This window comes from Colius striatus, chromosome Z (genome assembly GCF_028858725.1).
Source record: "Colius striatus isolate bColStr4 chromosome Z, bColStr4.1.hap1, whole genome shotgun sequence".
NCBI classification, from domain to species: domain Eukaryota; kingdom Metazoa; phylum Chordata; class Aves; order Coliiformes; family Coliidae; genus Colius; species Colius striatus.
In genome coordinates, this window is record NC_084790.1 from 51,311,143 (window position 1) to 51,334,573 (window position 23,431).

At 42.7% G+C, this 23,431-nt stretch overlaps 1 protein-coding gene across 1 annotated transcript; it reads right to left on the bottom strand.

Annotated features, from left to right (window-relative positions):
• Nucleotides 1–21,605: 21,605 nt before the first annotated feature.
• Nucleotides 21,606–23,280, bottom strand: TMEM174 (transmembrane protein 174). Its single transcript, XM_010203909.1, has 2 exons — nt 22,649–23,280; nt 21,606–21,708 (listed from the first exon to the last, which is right to left on the bottom strand). Exons 1-2 carry the CDS (start codon nt 23,278–23,280, stop codon nt 21,606–21,608), a joined length of 735 nt encoding a protein of 244 aa, XP_010202211.1.
• Between the last annotated feature and the right edge of the window lie 151 nt (nt 23,281–23,431).

Consider the following 23,431-nt stretch of genomic DNA (forward strand, 5'->3'; position numbering starts at 1 on the left):
CCGTCAAGCAAGAAATGTTGAACTTCGGCGTAGATGGTCATCTGAAGTTTGAGTGAGACGCGCAAGTCACCTCAATCTCCTGCAAAGCAGCCTCCAAGCACGAATGCGAGTACACCACGGGTTTGTTTCTTCAGCTCCTCTTTTCCTAAAAAAGCTCCCGAAGAAGTCAGTAAAAGGTGAAAAGAGAGGAGGAAGTGCCACCTACACTGGGATGGGATTTAGTTTGTGCGCGCACTGTTCTCTTCCGATCTTCCTGTACCCACTACCAGTATAGGCAGCGGGGAAGTGCCCTTTTAAACGAAATTTGAACTTTCACGTTTCCTTTACAAATGAGGTCACTTACTCTCTGACTACAACTGCATGGCAGCCTCCGGCCGTCAGGCTCCTGCACACATCCGATCACAAGTGTGAGAAGCAGAGCCACAGTCTGGATGCGGCATCAGTGCCTGGCGGCTTTATCTTAAGTGTTACACTTCGAGGTTTACCTTTCTGTTTCTCTAATTCAATTTATGCCAGGTGGTTTTCTTCCAGATTAAGCAAGAGATGCCTATCGCTGTATGAATTCGCTTGCGTCAAGTTTTAGGTGGAAAAGTGAATTTGACAGTGTCGCAGTCGAACATTTCAACAGCCATTTACCACTGAAGAGCGCAGCTTCCAGAGTTATATACCTTGTACTACAGTTCATAAACTTGATTTATGGCAAAACAGAATTGCTGGATTTTACTGCTCTGGCCCTCCCAGCTGGTAAGAATTTATCTGCAACATGTGGGATTTACAGTGAGGGAAAAGAGGACTATACCGAAAGCTTCCCCTCTATACTTGACCCCAGTCAACAGGTAATGGAAGGCTCCGTCTTGCAAAAACACGTGCGTAGTCGACACCAGATTTTCGCGGTCAGATGGCGCAGTGGAGGTCTGCGCGCTCCTACGCTCCCAGATCTGCCCAGTGCCGCAAAAGTGCCCCGGCGGTGTCTTTCAAGGGGCGGAGGAGGAAGCCCACACGGAGGACCCGACTTCCCGGACCCGGGGGCTGCCGCCTGCGATGCAGAAGGCAGCGGCAGCAGTGCCGAGGGGCCACGGGGAGCCAACACTGCGATTTCAATCTCCGCTCTCCCGGGTGGGCGCACACTGCCGGCAGGAAAGTGTGGGCTCTGAATTTTAGGGAACAAATCTTTTCCCGACGACCCACGATTGTCCCAATGCAATTGCATAGACGCTGGTCACGAACGGGGTTGGAATTCGTGCCAGCTTAGCATGCTAACGTTGTCTGGAAGAAACTGTCGATATAGCAACCAAACCTGTTATTTTTTAATACGACAGGATGGAAAATATGCACTATGCGATATAAATCCCCGTCTCTCGTCTCGATCCCCTCATAAAATCATATCCTAGTGCAACGACACAGGGAGAGGTGAGCGTGCTGTAAGCAAAGAGCTATAAACAAACCGTCTGAGAAATCAGAAAGCCACCCCACAGGGCTACCCCCACAGCCTCCCATGCTCCCGAGGGGCGCACGAAATGCCGTCACTCACCCCGCGGAGCCGCTCACACCCTCAGCCCCGCTGTTACCGGCGGCTCGGCTAACCTCTGTGTGGCCGGCGGTTGCCAGGGAATGGAGCTCCCCTCCCTTTGCCCCCCACGAGTCCCATGACGGGGACCCTAGCTTTCGCCGCACTCTACTCTGGGCTTTGGGGCAATGGATACTGCAGTGAACCCCTTTGCTGCGTTGCTACTCCTGTGCCAGCTCCGGGGACAGTGGGCTTGTGAGGAGAGCCGCAGTGCTCTCCGTGGGTACATCCCTGCGTTTGTACTCCTCCGACCCTCTCCTTTCTCCCCAGGGATCTCTGCAATCCTGACTTCAAAAGGTGTGGCGTCTTACCTAGGTTCTTGGCAGGGAGTTACCTCTCATCAGGAAAAAACAAGGGTTTCCGAGCCTGTGTGAAGAACTTAGGGTGGCTCAGGAGAGTGGCTGTCGCTGCCCGTACTCAAGAGGGGCTTCGGCCGTGCCGTGGGAGTGGGAACCTCCGGTAGAGCTCCGCTCGCCAATTGGCTCCGAACATCGCCAAAAGACACTCAGGGGCATTTTTGTGCGTGATTTGTATAAACTCGTGGAAAGCTCGGGAGAGAATGAACTGAAGGACATTCAGGAGAGTGCAAAACCCGTGCTAAAGAGGAAGAGTTTGGCTTTAGAAGCACGGAACTGTATCTTGCCAAGGTGATAATTGGAAAAAATATCCCTGAAAGGCAGAGTTTCTATAGGTTTGTGGGTTTTTTTTGTTTGGTGGGTTTTTTTTGGTTTTTGGGGGTTTTTTCCTATCCCTACGCCTCCCTTCCGACTCCCCCCCCCCCTTTTTTTTTTTTTCCTTTTCCTTTTTCCTTTGGTACAGCACAAGCTCATGTAAGCTTTCGACAGCTGGAGTCGTCAGAGTTTCCATCTCTCATCCAGAAAGCCACTAATCGGAGTTGCTTTTGCAGTGGCTATTTACAGGCAATTATAGGATAGGCATATGCTAGAAACGAATGCGGTTTTTCGACTTCTTTCATGCTTTTAATTAAATGGTTGTCTCTGTTCGCACACTTAAACACTTTTCTTTTTTACTTGCCTCCAAGATCCCTTCCTTAAAAAGTACGGCCATACCATAGGTTTGAAAGATTTTTAAGATTTATCTGTTACCTCGGTCCTCTCTGGGCTAAATAAAAGGTGATGGTTTCACTTTAGACCATTCATATATTGACAACAAGAGTCAGATAACGATTAACGAGCATATTACACTGGAAGGGGTGGCAGGGAAGGGAAGTTTTTGCTGTATGGCCAGCCACAGGCTGAGCTCCCCCCACGCATCAGCCCACTGATTGAGTGCTCGCCTGCCGTGGGAGAGTTGCAGGGATGGGAGGTGTTGTGGAAATATAAAGTGGCCTTAGTTGTTGTTGCTGTTATTGTTATTATTATTAAACTTACTGAGAAGCAATAATGGAAACAGGCACTCATACTTGCAAGTGAGTGATTCTAGTCTCGGTGGTTTTGTGGGATACATGGCCTCTCCTATGCTCTTTGTGTGTAAACTGTTTTCTCCTCTCACTGTAAAGATGCAGTCTTGACACAGCTGAGTTGCTAAGTTAAGAACTCAGCAAAAGACAATAATAGGCTAAATTGTGTCCTTTTCTGAGAAATAATAAGTGAACACATTGTAAACTCCATGTTAATATCTCAGCAGCAGTTTAACTCATGCTCACCAGTGCTCCTAGCATACAGATGCTTCCTGTAAAAAATTTTCCGTTATTGTTGGAGGGCTCTATGCATGCCATTTCCCAATTTTCTGTGGTGTATGTTTGGAGTTCATTCAATTAATACAACTGCATTTTAAAACTCCAGAATAGTATCTTGCTAAGAATGAAGTGGCATATTCTTGAGCTAATACCTGCTATTAAAACATATCATTCTTCTTTCCCCTGGATGAACTGCATGAAGACCAGGATACTGGGCAACTACTCCTTGCAGCAATGTGGGAGAGAGGAGAATCCCACTTGAAAATACTGCTATGAGTGATCAGGACATTCAGAAATCTGGACACTGCAATTATGTTTTGGTTTTCATCTGAATCTCAGTGAATATCCCCATCCATCCCTTTTCTCCACAACTTATTTATATTCTCTCTTTTTTTCAGCCCAGCTTGACTTTCCCTTCTCTAGACCACAAAGCTCCTGTTCCCTTAAGGTATTCAAACCACTCCCTTCGTTTCGCTACACACCTTTAGGAGCTTCTCTGTCATTCTTTGAAGACTCTCCTTATTAAGAGACATCCCTCCAGGGCAGTGTGTTCAGCCTTGATTGAAGCCTGTGTGTTCCCAGTCTGACACACTGGGAATTCCAGAGGCACACTGGAAGAAGGTCCAGATTAAAAGGAGACAATTCAAATGACACAGAAGTTCAAACTGTATAATTTTCTCCTTCTTTGTAAAATATTTATAGAAAACAACAGTCTATTCATTGGAGTAAGATAGGTTATCTCTATTGATGTCAATGGTATACCACAATTTACAGCAATTCAAATCTGTATCACAGTCAAATATCAACCTAACAGAGACAGACACATCAGCAAATAAGTTGGGTTATGGAGTTGGAGAGCAAGAGAAAAGAACTTGAAGTGAGACTTCTTTGGATGTCTAAAAAAGGAGGTAGATTTGATTCCAATTGAGATTTGTGCCATTTCTTATTTTATGCTTATGGTTCACCAACTCCTTGCTAAACAATAATAGGCATTCCTACATAATTTGGTATTTGGCTATTAAAATGCTTCAGTATGCTCTATAGATCATTTAATTAAGATCCCACCTTAAATTAAGCTCTACTGTATAACAAGCCCAAGTCCTATGTGAGACAATTACTCTACTGCTTTGAAACCCTGGTGAGATTTATGCCCCCTAGGCGCAGGGCAATTCCTGGGCTGTTTGCAGCCAGTCCCTGTGAATCTGGGCCTTTCCCTTTGTTAGGCATCTGCCATGTGATCTATGTAGAGGACTGGAAAGGGCAACCTTGTAACAACATTATTTCAGGAGGATAATAAGTAGCCATCATAAATTCCTTTTTTAATAGTTTATTGCCGGTTGTAGTCTATTGACAGTGCCTGTTTTATAGCATGGAGGAAAACAGTTCCTTGTTGGCACTAGTCACTAAAACTGTTTGATAGCTCTGGCCCTTTTTACTGCCTTCAGAGAAAACCTAGTATCTCATGAAATGAATCATAAATAGCTGAGTTGAAGTTGAACAAAAGACGGAAAGAGGGAAGAAAAAACCAGTCTTGCACTTACTGAAATATGTTTACTTTGGACAACAATCTATTAACTAGTTTAACAAAGATACTTTAAGGCTCAATCCTGCTGTCTTAGCTGGAAGAAAAAATAAATTCCTTGAGGATTGTGTCTTAGGCCTTTATAGGGAGAATGTTTAGCTATTGTCTTTCTTCTAGTTCACAGAGCAGTATGTATAAAACCCTTGTATACTAGACTTCACCTCTTTTGAAAGCAGAAGAGATGTGGTCTAACACTTAGAGCTGTCTTCTTGTCACCAGCCTGTTGTGAAATGTTGAACAATTTATGCAATCTCATGGGGAAAGATACAATGAAGTATATAGGTGTTTACAGAGGGCTGAGAAAGAACTGGATGACCAAGTCCCATAAAATCCCAAATGGGCATGTGTACCTCTCTAGATGTTTACATTTACAGTCCCTACACTGAATCATTTTACTCTGAACCCTAAGACCACCACTCTTACTTAAGTCCATTAAAAATCCAGAAACTTGGGTGTTACAGCCAATACTGGGCTTTGCTGGCCATGTAGGAAGACTTACAGTCTTTATAGTCACCATTATACAATTTTGCTAAATTTCTCTTTCCCCCGTCCCTTAAATTTTTGCTACTTTTCTCCCTAATCTGCTCTTCCCTATGTGACCTATCTGAACAGGTGACATTTAAGCTCATCTGGGAGACATCAGGAAGATCTGATGTTGGACCTTATTCACCTTGGATGAAATATGCTGCCAGATGCCATCTTGAAAGACAGGCCTAAATTGAGCCCATGGTACGCAAAACATCAAGACTGAAGGCAGAGGCCTGGGTTCAGTGTTGTCCTCTGCTTCAGAGGCTGAAAAATCTTAGATGAAATCTAAGTTTCTCATCTGTCATGATGATATCTAAGCAACTGCCTTTTTAAAGATGAGTTGCACTGCAGAAGTTAATCTAAAACTCGGTGCAATGGAGCACAACTCTGGATCCTTGGTTTTCAGGCCTTCAGTTATGCTTCTGGTATCAGGTTTCTGGTCTGCTAATACTCATAATCCGATGCTTTTATTTTTAATTCCTCAGAAGAGGACTCAAGGCCTCAGAACTCCCACATCTTCCAAGTGATGCTGGTTATGAGACTAGAGTCATGCTCCTTCACTGTCTTAGCCTAAATTCGTCACCTCATATAGCTACAAGTGGAATGCGCAAAGTTTTTGCGGACAAGACATGCAAATGTGAGTCAATAGCCACTGGGCTAAGACAGAAAAAGAAGCCATCCTTCCCACTTCCATAGCAAATGCCATCATCCACTTTGTTGGATTTTTGTTGTTGTTTTGTTGTTTGTGTTTTTTAACTACGTAGTCAAAGGTAACATTTCCTTCGCCTGAGATCAATGCTACACTCTGTGAACCATTTGATGCAAAGTGAGTACTGGGCCTTATTACTCATGCACATGAAGACAGCTTCTTACAGAGGTAACTGTCAGATGCCTAAGCTGCAGAAGGTTAGAAGGGATTTAATATGTTCTCCTGACACTAGCATTCTTCATTAGCCCATTCTATGTTTCATCAGCCCATTCTGTGCTTCATCTCATAACTGCCTGGGCCCTCTTCCTGGGTGTGTATGCAACATATAGGAAACCTGGGCGCTTAAGGCTGAATTCTGTATTTCAGCCCACATTGCTCCACATTTGTGTTTGTTCCTTATTGTTATTGCAGTCTCATGATTTTATGGGGTGAGAATTCGTGGGTTTTTTCCCAAGTAGGCTCACGTTGCTATAGTTATCTCTCCCTTGTTTGCTTCAGGATTAGATTTCCCTTGAACCCTCATTTTGGACACTCCCTCTGAATGTCATCCATTTCAGTCTACCTCTTCACCAGACAATGTTGTGCCTATGATTTATGATTGACAGCTGCTGGTAGTTCTCAGTTTTGTTCTAGGGCCAACTGAAAGCATTGGCCTTTAGTGATGACCTGAAATCTTGTCCCAGCAAATACCTCTCTCCTTTTTTCATCACTTGGGAGTTGTCATTGGCCAAGGAGGAAGGCCTAACATCTCTGGTTTTGATGCAGTGAGAGAGAGATGCACTTCTTTGAAAATTTGGGGAAGCATCAGGATGATGGATATTGTATAGTATACTCCTGTGGTATGATTTAGGGTGGTGTCAGAGTCTGATCTGTTACAGAATGTGTTGGATATCTGAGGAGAGGATAGGGAAATTCAAGCAGAAGTTACTAATAAACATGAAATCACTCCTCCATTTCTGGCACTTTTTTTTTTTTTAAATTTCACTATATGATTTGAGTAAGACCTAAGGGCACTGATAAATTAAATAAATGTGCGGTAATGCCCTGTTATTTGTCAGCCATCTGAAACCACAGATGAAAGATGTGATTAGTGCCAAAATGAGTATGCAATGCATATATTGCCTGTTTTTACTATGAGAAGCATGAGTCTCACGTGAGTGGATTATTGCAGCCACACACAGCTCCAGTGAAACCAACTGTGCAGCAGTTTGACTGTAACAAGCTACAAGGTTAGGGTCAGAAGTCCTGACGTGCATGCAGTTACACACAGGTAACTTTCAATCAATGAATGGTTTCCTTTATCAGTATTGCCTCTGAAGCAGAGATAATTATCTTCCTTATTTCATTTATATTGTAAATGCAAAGTTGTTTGTTATCTTTCAGAACTTGCAGGATCCTGGCCCAGACCAATAAAATTAAAAAATTATTTATTTATGTCAATGCTTCTTTTTGAGGATTCTAATCACCTACGAGCATATGGTGCAAGAGTCCATGTTTTATTAGTGTGCTCTATCTTTCTTTTACTTGGGTTTCTAAGTCCACTTGCTAGACAAATTCAGTAAATCCCTTTCATTCACTGTCATAGGGCACCCACAATTTCCAGAATTCAGCAGAAACGATGGTGTGTGGAGAATGAGTACTTTTTTTTTTTCTCCTGTGTGATACTTGACTTTACATATCCTACCCCAACATCTTGTCATTCCTGATAGTTCATTCACTATTTTATTTGATATAAAGTCTTAATCTCTTTCCCTCCAGTTTTTCCCCTCTTTGCTGGAATATAGTAAGGCATGGAATTGCTGTGCAACACTGACACCTGCCAATATCTATCTGGAGAGCACTAACTAATTTATCAGTGATTCCTCATGACTCGACTCTCCTGCAGGAAAGAAAATCTTCTTGACTTAAGCAATAGTTGGAGAAAACAGGAAAAAATCTTGGGGTCTTCTATTGTTTTATCTTAAAAGTATTTTTTTCCTTCAACTGAGGAAAATAAGTATAGACAAGTCTTCCAAACCAAATTGAAATTTAGAATTATGGAAGCAAAATACATATACACCCAGTCCTTTTAGTGATGTATGACTTTTCCTAATCATTAACTTAAAATGCCATATAAGAATTTGCAATCCACAGTAAATCATTTGGTAAGAATGATTTAAATGTACTGCTGACTAATGTAAAACAGTCTAGTTTCCACACTCAGTCGGCTGCCAAACATTGTTTAAGAAAAAGGTGGGATGGGGTGCAATCTAAATTGAAGCAAATTATAGCAGATCTAATACTCCAATATAGTGGTGGTTTGCAGATTAGTTGGTTTAAGAGATAGGGAGGAGATTACATTTTAAGTACTATGAGGACTGCTAAGGCTATTTTGTGCCTTAATTAGGATGTTTTGCAGCTCTGTGTTTAATTCTTCTCAAAGCCTGTTTGGAAATCTCTTTATGAACATCTTATCTGTAATGATATCAGAGAAGTGAAATACAGGTTAATTTACTAATGCAACAGCAAAATAAAGAGGCTACATCTATCTTAAAGGCACAAAGTTGCTTTTCTTAGTGTGGTGGCAGAGCAGTTAGTGTCGAAAAAGCAATTGAATCAACCATATCCTGTGCTGAAGTGCAGAAGGAAACAATGAGGAAACAAGGAGTAGTGCACTGTTGAGAAGAGAGCCTAGGAACAGGCTTGTGCTTAAAGAACAATGATGTGAAATGCAGTAACCAGCAGTAAACAGTGAGTGTGAGGGACACATCTTCTCTCTCCTCAAGTCTTTTAATTTAGATTTTCCTTCAAAAGAAAGGAAAAATCAGTGATAGATAAATATCATTTTTTGATGTAGACAACAATAATTTCACTGAAAGTTCTTCATATGCTATATCTAGTAACAGATATATTACTTCTACCATCATAATCAAAGTCTTCTAGAAAATGAGCCATTTCTGGTCTGGCCAGCATGTTGTATCTTTCATCTTTCCTTAAACTAAGACTGTATCAGCAACACAGTGGTGCAAGAAACAGATAAGTTTGTGCTACAACCACTGCAACGTGATCTTGACACTCTTAGTAGTCCAGATGTAGCATCATGGGTGAACTGTCTGAATATTTACTCAGCTTTTCAAACAGTTTGTTCAGCCCTCCATGCTGCCCTCACTACATGAGTACTGGTACCTGAGGCAACTCTAGCCTTTAAGGCACTTCTTCCTACTTCACTGCAGTCAGAGATCCCAGCAATTTGGGCAGAGTGCTTATGATCTCAGAGTCCTTTGGTGTGATGGAAAACACCTACCCCACTGTGCCTGCCTGCAAATAACAATGTCACAGCTCTCCTCTTATGAGCAGAGGGATGATAGGGAAATTAGCTCATTCCGCACAGTCACTATGAAGTTCTTGCAGAACTTTCCCGCCCTCCTCCATGCCACTCTCTCCAATATTCCTTTTAAAAATATAGCACAATCAAATGGATGTAACTCTTCTAGACACTGTTCAGAGAACAGTCATCGCAAACTCAATTGTTACTATATCAGAAAGAATCAAAGGGTTGACAAAAATTTAAACAACATTGTGAATATTGTGTATAGAAGCATGGAAAGTAACTTCCTGAGGAAGTTAAAAAATTCATTTCATTCCTGTTATTTTACAGCCTAAATGGCTACAGGTGATTAATGTCTTCTAAATTAATCATTTTGGGATTACCCAGCTGTAACATCTTAAACTGAGGTGTTTTTCAGAGAGTTATTAAGCATTTTCTGACAATCTGTTTGCTTTTAGGCAAGGGCACTCAAAAAGCAGATGCACCTAAGATTAATGTTAAAAGGCAGACAGCAAAAAAGGGAGGACATTGTAAGAATATGAGAGTAGGTGACATTAAGGAGGAGGGAAGGTTTTGTGCATCAGAAACCAGCCTTGCAATTACAATGAAACTGAGATAAACAATTTCAAGACAATCATTTGATCTGTTTGTATCTACTTTCTCCTGCCATTCATTAGTACTGACCAACATCTGTACCTCCAGGTGTGTCCAGGTACACACCTCCCTTATGGTACAGTGTATAGTTCTGCGGAGCTTACAAGTCAGAAGCCCTCAGCGACACTTGCTTAATATACGATGGTTGTGGCTGTGGCTGGAGTAGCAGAGTAGCAGAGCAGAGCCCTGGAGTAGCAGAAGCAAACATGACTCCATCTGTGATACCAAGAGCTGTGCTTGGACAAAGGGACAAAGTATTAGGGGAGGTCCAAAGGAGAAAACAGTAGAGGATGGCTACCCCTGCCTTTGTGGCATATATGTGCCAGGTCAGACACACTGGTGGATGTCAGCATCAGTTTCATTGAATAGAGGGGACAGTCATTTTTTCATCTTCTTCAGGCACTATATATCTACATGATCAGGACCTGGGGTTGTAAATGTCCCCTGCAAAGCTCCTGACTCACGTAAATGTTAGCATGTGAACTTGTCAGCAGAGCTTTGGTGCCACTGCCTCTCCTTTCTTCTGCTCTCCACAGGTGATGATGCAGTGGATCTCTGATCTTGGCTAGACTAGAACTGTCAAATGACATCTGACAGGACCTTGAAAGTCAGGAACTGGGCATCATCTCTGTATGCTACCCATGACTGTAGACAGATAGTGTCCAGTATCCATGCCAGCTGTCCCTACAACAGAAGGGCAAAGACCCTGTCTTCCACTCTGGAGCACCACTCGACTCCCTCAAGGTGCCCTGGGTGCAGGGTCTGCAGTTGCCTCCTCCCACACTGTTCTCAACATCCTTTTTTTTTTTTTTTTTTTTACACTTGAACTCCTGTCTCACTCTCATTCTGTGCCATCCATGTAAGGCAGCTTTAAGGTTCCTCTGCTTGAAATTCTTACCTGTTCTTTTCTTCCATTTCGTTTCATCTTGTGCCTGGATCTGTCATAACCTCTAGCAGCAGAGGTTTGTCCTTTGAGGTCCTCTTTGTATCCTGTTGCATTCAGCATCTGTGATGCTCCTAAGTTCTCGACCTGTCCCAGTATCTATATTCCTGCTGCTGAGGGAAAAACTCTGCCAAAAATGTCACCCTGGGCCACAGCTTTTCTTTGGCTACCCCAGAAAGTCTCGGCAGCCCAGCTGACAGCCTCGTTAGCTGTAACGCAATTAGTGCATAAAAGGAGTCACATCCGCAAGCATGTGCACATCACTATTTTGTCTAAACAGCGACATCTCCTGACACCCGAGTTGAGCCTGTGTTAGTGGGTTACTACTCCAATAAATTTGTTGTTGTTGTTGTTTTTACACACAGTAAATGGCCCCCCGAGGGCCACTCTTAACAAGAACCATGTCTGCTCCTGCGTTTCATTCAGTGCCAAGCATGCTGTCAGCACTTAACAGCTATTAATAATAACAGAAGGAATTACAAAGCTTCATGGGATAGACTAAAGCCTGCTTAAAGGCATTTATTTCTTTGAGGGCTCTCCTACTTTGCTTGTGCTCATACATCCAAACTGAATCTGTTTAAGATGATAAAGTTAAAATTACCAATGTAATGTAATTCCAAGTTTTAAGCTTTGCCAGACATGAACTGCTAAGACTATATTTACAAACAAAATGCACTTTCTATAGGAGCATTCACTTCCGCTTTTAACTGTGATTTCCTGGGGAAAAAAGTTGTGTTGGTGAAAATTCAAATATGTAGTTTACTCATATGTTAATTAGAAATTGTTTAAAAAAGCAGCAAAGATTTCTATTTTGGCCGTTTTCTCCCAGCTATTTGATTAAAACTGGTTTGAAGAGTTAATCATGTTATTTTACTCATATAGCTGGTTGATAAAATGGCAGCAAATACCTGATGTGAAGATAATTATTTTTCAGGTGTATTGGGCCAACCTGACATCACTGAAGCCAAGTGATGATATTTTTAAATGGTTGCACCTAGGGAACCACAGCTGAAATTAGTCCAATATTGCAGCTAATAAGCCTCTCAAAAGTTTTTCACAGGGCTCAAAAATGTATTAGCGTATGAAGCATGAAAAGCAGTTTGTAGTTTTCAACTTTTGAAACAGATGGATTTCTCTTAATTCTGTGTGGCAGGTCAGGAAAATTTAGTTATGCTGGTGAGAAGCAAGAGAGTTGAGTCACATAAAATTCTGATGTTGAGGGAAACCAAATTGGGATTCAATGGCTCTTTAGTAAATGAAGAGGGAACGCTTAGCTGCAAGATACAAATTCTGAAATATTTTTATTATTATATAATGTATTCTAATACCTTTTAAACTGAGCAATGAAAATAATTTCTGCTCTGGAAAACTATGAAAATAAAATCAGCTTCTGGAAAATACCAATGGATACTTTTTGCCCAATAGTTCCATTGTTGTTTTCCTGTCTTCAGCGAAAGTGTGTTACACTTTCACATACAGATGTGTGTTAATGCATTAAATAAAGATGTATGTATTTATTTTAGGTATTCCCACATGTGCATATTGACTAATACACTCATACACCCCAAGATGCTTTAGATAGGCACATGACTTGACTCTTGCAGTCACACAGTTTCCTGTCCTCACTGCTTGTTCTGTGCAAGTAACTTACCTAAAATATGTCTCCCACTGCAGCAGAGAAGCAGACAAGCAGAGATTCTGTTCCATGTTCAGGGTCTTGTTATCATCTCTACACCTTTGATGGTGAGTTCTTCAGAGTAGACTACCTCTTATAGCTTCACATTGATTTTCACACACTGTTGAAACAATAGCAAAAAATATAAGCCAAACAAGAACGGTTATAGACAGTTCTGATTGCTGGATGTCTAAAAATCACATGATGAATGTGGCAACTGTAAGATTTTCATTAGTTCTTTTAGAAGACCTAAGACAAATCTCTGATTTCTGTTTCTCTGTGGCACTTCAATGGGGTTGCTTGTTATGGAAAATTGAAGAATCTAATGCTCCCAACACCAATATAAGCAACTAAGTGCCAGATAAAACGAACCTCAGTTCATCGTTACACCTGTACCAACAGTATTCAGGGTAAGCTTCATTCTGAGTTGATGATAATAAAAGTTAATTTTGCTCCAGTTATATGACAAGCCCAGCCTTGATTATGCGGGTATATTTATTCACATTAAGGTTTCACTATTTGTTTGGAAGCAGGTGCATAGTTTTGAAGTTGATTTGATTTTTTTTTTAATAAACAGATGAAGAAGAGCTTGGTTTTGGTGAGTTGGGTTTTGGTTTTGTTTTGTTTTGTTTGTTTGTTTGGTTTTTTTTTTGTGAAAATAACAGAAAGGTACCGCGAAATATTTTAACATCTCATGTAAAACAACATCTTAGTACTGCTACCCTGAGGGTCACCACTTCCTGCTCTGCATGGCTAAGTAACTTTAAAGATTAACATATTTGTTGCTTGATTTTGATTAGTCACCAATATTAAGTGTGTGGGCTGAGACGGAAGAACAATTCAAAACAGGTAGCATAATGTGTAAAAGAATTTCTCCTCCCCCTTTTTAGCTGTTACCTGGTTTTCTCTTTTCTGCTGTGTTGGGTCTTATTCTCTCTTCTTGACCTTTTTCTACCTTCCATTAAAAGCAAGACCAAATCCTAACTAATTTTAACATGGAGCTTGAACAATTTATGAAAAGGCTTGTGTAGTTGCCTACCACAGCAGGAGCCGTGCAAATGTTTTCCACTTTGATGCTCCCAGTGCTTCAGTCTCTCATCAATTGCTGCATTAGTGCGGTTCACACTGACACAGCCCTGCAGTAGGTGATTTTAAGCAAGTTATTCTACTCTTTTAGTATGTTTGTTTGAGTACATGTGTATCTATGTTCGCGTATTCTTGTGCTTCACACATGTGTTTGTGCTTCACACACGTGCTTGTGCTTCACACACATCTAGCAGCTTTTTCAAATAAAACAGAACTTATTTGGAAATATACTTCTAGGAGGAAATCTCAACTGTTTTTGCTTGGAAGAGTTAAGAAATTATTCTTAACTGAAACATTGTTTAGGAACGTGTTCACTTGTATCATTTGGTGGGTTGAAGAGCTCACCCTATTTTTCCCCTCCTCATTACTGGTTTGTTATGCTTGCTCTTTTTTCCCTGCCTTTCCTTCTCATTACAGAAGTAAAAGAATAGAAGCCACTCTCTGCTGATTCCCTATTTTCTACCTTTCCTGGACGTTTATGCCTTTGCCCCATGGCTTTCAGGAAGCTGGGTGGAATTTGATGTCTCTGCAGTTAAGGGAAGGATTTGATGATACAACTTGTGCTGTGGCTTCTTCTCTATGTTGTACCACATAGCTGCTCCTCTATGTTTCTTCCTGTTCTTTCCCAGGATATCCAGGTTTTAACAAGCTGAAAAAATCACACAAGAAACATTAGACATCTCACACTACTGCCTTTATTCATTCTGTCAAACATTCTGTGCCTCTCAAGATTTGTTAGATACAAACAAAGGCCACATTTAAGGATCTTATAAGAATAAAGTCTGTGTCTGATGTGATTGCTCTGAGGAGGTGAAGCGTGGGCATATTTATATAGCTTTTACTGATGCAACTGTGCTCATCCTGTTTGTGAAAAAAGACCTCTAGTCAAAAAGCAATCCTGATACAAAGATGCTTCATGCCTGTTTGTCAGCACAGAGCTGTCTATGGCTGTCCTGATCAGCTTCTGTCCAGCTAGCTTGGAGAGCAGGAGGACTGAGCACCTGTGTGTCTGCAAAAGACCAGAAAGATATAGATGACTCTATGATAATGCAGAGTGTTGGCTCATTGGAAAACACTCAGGTATCTTTCATTTTGAGGGCAAAATCTTGAGAAGTGCAACATATAATCCTTATTTCAGCAAATATGGTAAAAATAATATTTATTTTCTTGCAATGTTTTATCAAGATTAGTAAAACCTGAGTGTTGATGGTTTCCCATACATACAAATTTGGAACTATGTGACTTGTCTATTTATTTTCAAGAATTTGTTTGTCTTTTTCTGTCCCTTTCCGAGGAAGATTTTACAGGGAACTGTTGCTTTTGTAGCAAAATCTTGTCGCAACTCTACAGTTCTGGAAAGAATAATTTCTGCTGAAAATGTATTAGTTTATTCCCCCCTCCCCTTAAGACAGCAAAAGCAAAGTGCGGCCAACTGATTACCTAACAAGCATGTTTTTTAAGTCAGATAATAAAGCTGTTATCATGGTGCACATGCTGTGGTAACTGATGTGAAAGGCATCAAGCTAAATGGTGAAAAACAAATGACCACAAGCAAAAATAGCAAAGAGATGCAAACCACAGCCTTGTCAAGCTGGCAGCTTTTGTCAGGCCTATGATATGTTACCTGGTTTTCTCTTTTCTGCTGCATCTGGGATCTACAAGAAAGCACTTAGCCAGGTGCCTGAGGACATGAGGCTGTGACAAGTCAATGTTGCCTTGAATGCCAGCGTGGGCCATGGCTGATCGTGTCTGGGTTGCAGAAGCAGCAGAAAAACCAGAGGGCCAGACCATGTGGTGTCTGTCAGCATGGACGCTACCACCAGTAGCATAGATGTCCATTTTAAACTTCATTAGGAGTCTAAAATGGACATCTCCTCACACTGTTTATTGTTCCATATCTCCTTACGTATGTCTTCAGGTTGACAAAGCCTAAAGCTTCACCTTAAAGCAAAGCTCTTGGTCATATGCACTAAACTGTAAGTAGAGAGGAAGCTGCAGCTGTGCCAAAGACAAAAATATCAGGCCAGCTACTCAGGGCTGTTAAATACCATGCCCTGATCCCTAAGTAGCAAGCATAGCATCTGACATACAGACTGATGATGCAACTGCAAAAATAAACAAAAAACATCTGCTATTTAAAAAAAAAAAAACAAAACAAACAAAACCCTGACGCAGTGTAATCCAAACAGGAGAGCAATAATCTCATCCTAGGATTTTAGAAACCATGTACAGCAGCTACTCTGCTACAGTATGTCCCATGGTGTTTGCTAAATAGCATGTGCAGCTGCAATCAGTTGTTCATTAGAGTTGCCATGGTTGGCAGAGACACAAGCAAATATGGCACTACTGATTTCCCCTTGATCCTGTGCTGTTACCACATATGAAGTGAGATTCAGGAGGACATTTTCTGCGCCATCACATGATCTAGAGAGACATTTTGGTCTGTTTCCTATGGAAAAAAAATCCCATTTCCATCACTTTGCAAATATTATTTAGGAAGGCACGAGCCTGCTACATCTCAGAATTAGACTCTATGTCACTTTGAAGGTGTTGACACTGTGCCCTGAGACCTCTCAAAGTAACCTCGGTCACTACTAGCAAGGGAGCTCCCACAAGCTTCCATGAGGTTATACTTCACCACATGCAACTCCTGCACCCACTGCAAGTCACTCCATGCCTGCAGGGCAACGAGCATTTCTCAATCAGGCACTTTTGAAGAGACTGTCCCTAGAGTCCTCACTTTATGAGGCTTTTGCATCACATCACAGGTGTGGGTTGAATAATAACTGTTGAATGGAGCTGAACCAGAAGCAGAACCTAGGAGAGCAACCTGCGTATCCCAACTGCTTGTCAGCATTCAGCGTGCAGGACTGTGTGACATGAACCCCTCCAACACGCGGCGGATCTGGGTGCGGGGCTCTGCGCACCGCCCGTGTGACTCGGCAATGGTGCCGGGGCTGGGCAGTGCCACGCGGCCAGGGCGCGCGCAGCTCCCGGTCCCCGCGCGACCGCGCCGCGCGCTGCGCTGCCGGGCACGCTGCTGGTGCACGCGCGGGGACCCAGCGGCAACAGTGACGTCCAGCCCGGCATGCTGATGGCTATTCACTCCTACAGCTAAAGCGGAACCAATAATGATAACTGAGCCGGGCACAGGTTATGTGCTGTGTGCAAAGATCATGCGCTAGTTGTTCGCCGCTGACTCTTGCCCTCCTCCCTGCTCCTTCACGTAGAGAGATTTCTGTCCCACCGAGTCCACTCATTAGGGTGCATGCGAGCGCACTGTACAGCGCCTTTCCTCAAGCTGAAATCCTTCCAAGCGTGCACGCCTCCCGTAAGAGCGGGGATACTCAGTTCTGCGTCGGGTTCACTGTATTTTTCCGTACAGATTGTTCTTTTGTTTGTTTGGTTGGTTGTTTTTTTCTCCTTTAAACATGCCAGCTCTTCGTTGTGTGGGAGCTCAGGGTACTTTCTAACGGCATCTCCGGTATCCGTAGTAACGGAGAAAAGCTTCATCTCTCCAGCCTTCCCACCTGCCCAGTCACACACACGGTCACGTCAAGGCCGTACGGTTTGCGGCGGATGAGCAAAGCGGGGGGAGGGCGATGCGCCGCCTCGGGCCCTGCAGCAGCCGCGCGCACCGGCGGACGCAGCGGCGCCCCCTCGCGGCGGCGGCGGGTCGGAGCGGGGCGGGGCAGGCGCGGCCAGCGGCCGCGGGCAGCGCCCGGGGTGCCGAGGAGTCCTGGGAGAGCGGCAGCTCGGGCTCCGCGCGGAATCGAGGGCGCGGTGCAGGGCTCCCGAGTAAGCCGCGGGGCCCTGCGCCGAAATACGGCTCTGCGGAAAGGAACGAGCCCTACTTACAGGTTTGTTGGGGTTTCCTGTTTTGTTTTGGTTGGGGTTTTTGTTTGGTTTGGTTTTGTTTTTGTTTTATTTTTCCCGAGATCCCAATCTCCTAAATCTCGATTCAGTTTAAAACCAACTCATTGGGATTTCAGCAGCCCTGCTGTTGAGTATTCACTTGTTCAGGCGTTCTGCTCGGGTACCTCGGTGTGGGCACTCACACGGGAGCACCTGTGGCAGAAATGGGCACCTCTGGTGAAACCTGTGAGAAAAGGCTGTGCAGCCAAGGCAAAGCAAACCTCTACTCGTATATACATGTGCTTCCTTGCAGATACTCTCTCTCTGCCCTGGTAAGGCCACATCTTGGGTACTGTGACAAGTTCTGGGCTCCCCAATCCGAGAGATAAGATACTTCAGAAGAGAGTCCAGTGGAGGTCTACCAAGACGACTGGGGGATTGGAACATCTCTCTTATGAGGAAAGGCTATGAAACCTGGATCTGTATAGCCTGGAGAGGAGAAGGCTGAGAGGGCACCTTATCAACATTTATAAATAAATTTCTGTAGTGTTCAGTGACAGAACTAGGGGTAATGGATGAAAGCTGGAACATAAAAAGTTCCATTTAAACACAAGGGAAAACTTATTTCCTGTGAAGGTCAGGGAACCCTGGCACAGGCTGCCCAGGGAGATTGTGGCATCTCGTCTAGAGGTTTCCAAACCCACCTGAATATGTTCCTGAGCAATCTGATCGAGGTGAACCTGCTTTAGCATGGGGATAGGACTAAAGGTCTCTTCCAAACCGTAGCATTCTGTGATTCTCTGATTCTGTGATATAGTAGCACTGATGTAAAAAAGGAAGCTTCAGATTTGGAGTTTATCTGAAAAGAAATTAACACACAAAAGCTGTGTTCAGCATGTGGCATTTAGTGTTTTGAAATAGCTCTTCAATCTTAGAACAGGTCTGTGCAGTATTTTTACTGCAATGACTAGATTGTGCTCAACTCATATTGATAGATGTGTCTGTACCAATTTCATATGTTACCCAGCTTATGGTCCAAGTCTTATAAATGGAGTCACACTAAGAAAAATCCCAATAACTCATTCAGTGTCATAGAGTTGAAAACCCATGTACAACTTCTATCACTACGGCTAGAATTTGAGACACATCTAACTATTACAAAGCATAATTCTGCAGGTCCACAGTAGCCTTAAAGATTAAACCTTAAAGATTAAAAAAAAAAAAGTTAAAAAACATTGAAGTAGAAGGGGGAAGGAAAAGGGTGAAGAAAAGCCTTTGTAGAGTATTGCTCTGTTCTTAAAAACAATAATCAGCATTCACTACAGCAAGGAAATGTCATCACATTGGAGCTTCTCAAATATCAGTACAGCGTGAAAAGACTTCTACAGAATTGAGGACCAACATCATTTTGATACATAGTTATTTAAATGTATTTATTCAACCTTCTCCCTAAAAAGAAATCCAGGGCTCTTTCAATGAACTTAGCGCATACAGAAGTGAACTTGAAAATCAATATGTAGTCAACAGTGCAGCCTTCTGGATTTCTCATATTTAATCTGATAGTAATATTTGGTGTCATGAAAATAAAGCTACAATTACACCATGAAACATGCTGTGCCACATATTTGGGGAGGAAAAGAAAAAAAGAGCAAAACCCTGTAGTTCCTGACTGAAGGAATTTTCTTGTTGTGAGGGAGGGTGATCGGGTAGAAATTTTGACCCTGGTCCTGCAATTGGATCCATCACGCCTGACCTCTGTGCTGCTGCAGTGCTTGCTGGAGTCAGCAGAACTACATGCTAAGTGCAGGGATCTGTCCATGTGGAACTAACTGGGGATTTGGGACCTTCGAATTTCCTGCTGTGGAGGGAGGATGAGTTCACCTCTGTGTAAATTCTGGAAGAGAAGCTAGAGATTTCCATAAGAAAAACTTGCATTTATTTTTAGACCTTCTGTTCTCACTCTCAATCCCACGGAGATTATGCTGAACACAGAGTGCGTGCCTTTTTCCAACTACACGTGCCTACCTGCTAACACCAGGCCGTCACTGCTGAATAGATTTCCAATGAGAAAAACCTTGTATGTAGCTTGTAGTCACTGTCTGGTGGCTGCTGATGCAGTTGCTGATGCAGCTTTGAGACCGTTTAAATGTTATGTCCCAAATATGACCTCTTGACAGTGTCGTGTCCATCACTGTGAACTGTCTCAGGACACTCAAAAAATGTGCTATTTCTTGACATCCTCCCAAGTATACAGGACAGGAAAGTCAGTGCACACCTGTATCTTCATGCAAGTGGGCCATGTTTTCCATCCAGAGCTACATCTCCTGATGACTAGTGAGGCTGCACAGACGCTCAGTGACTTCAGCTGCCACATACCTCCTGTGTGTCCTGCCTATGGTCAACACCAGGCTTCTCCAGCCCTCAGGAGTGAGATCAATGAGATCAGTCATAGATCAATGACATCTGGCAAGAGCTGAGACAGCTGTGCTGGCACATAAGAGAAAGTTTATGCACTCCATAATGGACACCTGCTAGCCATGCTATTCCAGGCCAGGAGACTGACCTGCAGGCACACCAGCAACATGCTGCTCAGTTACTTCGGACAGAGGCATTTGTCTGCCACATTATTTTGCATGGAGCTTGCTTCAGCAAGTATGGGCTGAAAAGAGCTTTTGGTTTGAGCCCTTTGAGGGAGAGAGGCAAAACCAATGGCATCCTGCATGAGACATACTGGCTTGTCCAGCTGTATTAGGGTACTTCTAAGCACACTCAAAAGCAGAATACGAATCATATGTGGAAATAAAAACTAAAAATGAAAGGACTCATGGCATTCTCATTGCTCTGAGATTTAGACAGCTCCTGAGCAAAAGCATTCTGGGACCTCCATTCTGAATTGCAAGATCGAGGAGCTTATGCACTTCCTCCTTTCTTCGCAACGGCTCTAAACCCGTTTGTCAATACAAAGCCTGGAAGCACATTGATCTTGAAAGCTGAACTTGAAAGTTTGTTGCAGCCCATAGTTGTCAGGATGCTCTGGGAGAATCTAGAGCCTGAGTTGTGTTCCTAGGATCACATTCAAAGAATAGGCACCTCAGGAGGGTTTCTGCCACATCTCTCCCATAGGGTGAGGGTGCAGCAGGCAGAAGCTATGACTGTTAAGCCTTTAAAATGGGTAGGACCATGCATCTCTGTCAAGGCTTCAGAATGATGACATTGTCTCCAGGGACATTAAGCTAGTAGTTGTTCAGACTCTTGGTGGGAGACAGCTTTGCATCCTATCAAATGGGGAAGGGAACTGATCTCTTAAGGATCAGGATCTCTTAAGAGCTCTGTGTAAAAATGATCAGAGGTCACACTGTGTATTTTCTCTGTTCTGTGATGCTCTGGGGCAAGCAGTGTTCTTAAAAATGCCTGCAGGGATGGGCTGTACAGGTGAACCAAGCAGAGGAAGTCTAGTGTGTAGGCTGGACTTATTCATGAGTGAGCTAGTCTAAAGAATCAGACAGAATTAAGACATCACAGATATTTTCACAGATCAGACACTTTAGCACTTTGGAAGTTTCCCAAGCAATCAAGAAGGAAAAGATATCAAGAATAAATCAAGTGTTTTCTAGTGATGCTGAATATCCAGGAGCAATCATGACTTTCCACAAACATCTTGTGCGTTCACCGTTCACACTGGTTTCAGCAAGTCTGAAAATCAAGCTTCTTGTTGGCAAACTCTAATAAGGGTGTAGATCCTTGAGTTAATTAGTTATGCTATTAATACTTTTGCTATTAAATAATTAATAGCTCTGTTATTAAACCACACAGCAAAGGGCTAATTAATTCTGGGGGAGAAAAAGAAGGAATTGGTTAAATAATTTCAGGGATACTGAGCTATGTATCAGTACCAAGATCTTGCTCACACTTGCTCATCGTGTAAGTATTTAAAGAAAAGATTCTTCAAGATTAAAATGATGGCATCTCTTAGAACTGTCACCCATTGTCCACGGTTATTTCATGAAGACAGTGGGTATAATTCCTCATAACGTGGAGGTGACAAGTCACCACAGGCGTAATCTTCTAGCAGTTCTTCTGGCTCATCAGAACTGTCCTCCGACCTGAAAATAGGAAGAGGAGCAGGTGCATAAGGAACTTATCAAACAAGATGCAGGCAAGTGACCTCAGTGCTGCATCCTGTTAACCTTATCTGGGCAAAGCGCTTCCTGACGTCTTAAGAAAATGCTACAAGATAAAGTTTTACTGTGATTCAACCATTTGCCATGTTCTTGTGAAGTATGACAGTTTCAGGAGGTGACCTCTGTTTTCATGCTGTCTGTGCTTGTCACACATATTGCTGATGTCAGTCAGCAGTTCTTCAGACCTTGATAAATGAACTAAAAGTGTCTTGTGTTCTAGGAAAGATATAATTCTGAGTAGTTACTATAATTAGAATATCTTTCATCAGAAGAAAGAACTATATAAAATTAGGGTCTGAAGTAGATTCTAAAGCTCTGCAGTATCAACAGTCTCATTTATCCCCCCAAACAAGGAAAAGAGTAAGGGCTGGAAGGCTGCTATAGTGTGAGAGGAGTGTGTTGCGACCAGACACAATCAGGAGGGAGAAAGTCTGGTATCAAACTGATACTCACATTGTTGTAAAAGTGCTGTTTGTGTGCTGACTCATGTGATATGATTGTGTTTAAGTGAAGGCTTCTGGCTATATGGCTAATGACCTTCTGGTCAACAGTCTAAAGGTAGTAAGATAAGCAAAAAAACCCAAACCAACAAACCAAACATGGGCAGGAGCACCTATACTAATATCTTCAAAACCAACAAGAGATTTAGTAGACTGAAAATCAAAAGAATGCAATTTGGTTTAAAATGCTTTTCAAGAAAAATATGTCTCCATAGCCTTTAATCAATAAGTACTCCTAACAAAGAAATAATAACTCTGAAAATCACCTTAAACTAGCTTTTATTTCTTTTGAAACCATACATAGCACTTAAAATACTTGGAAGCCTGTATCCAAACATTGTAAGGCATTTCAGAAGAAGTACCTCTGATTCCTGGTATTCGCGGCAGGACAAGTATCGTAGTTCTCATCTCCGGTAAAAGCTAGGTTATCCATGGGGTAGGCAGGACAGAAACGAGCAGAGCCTGGGGTGGGAATCGGTGAGGCACTGGATGAAACAGCACCGCAGCAGCTGAGCATGGGGTGAAGGTAGCCAGGACTCACAGCAATGCCCTCCTGGGCTGGGTAGGGTGGAGGGATGTATTGTACCACTGTGGCACCGTGAAAAGTTATAGGCTGGTTAATGCCGGTGAAGACAAAAGACTGTCCGCTTGCGGTCTGGTCAAGGTCTGATGTATTTTCCTCCCTTTCTTTACAGGGCTTGCATGTAAGCATGTTAAACTTACAAACGGCAATCAGAATAAAAGTCACGCCGACAGAGAGCAGGATAGGCCCTAGTAACTGAGTCCACTCCAAGTGAGTAATGCCGTTGTATTTTATCCATCCCATCACAGTGAACGTGATCCCCACCAGTCCCAAAAACACACCTGAAAAGAGCAAAGTGGTGCCGGCTTTATCTCCATCTGACACCAAGACATCAGATCGGTTGGGCTGGTAAGGAGTGACAGAAAAGACATTCAAGGAGAAATCTTCTACATTGCTGTTATTTTGCTCCATTACTGAGTGTAATGTATCTTCTGCCTCAAGAGAAAGGGGGCTTGTAAGGGACTTGGCAGAACATTTAAAGTCGAAGGTTCAGGTTAGTTATGCAAGATCTTTGTGCGTATATGGTTAACAGAGTCCATCATGTGAAAGAATAAACTTTGCT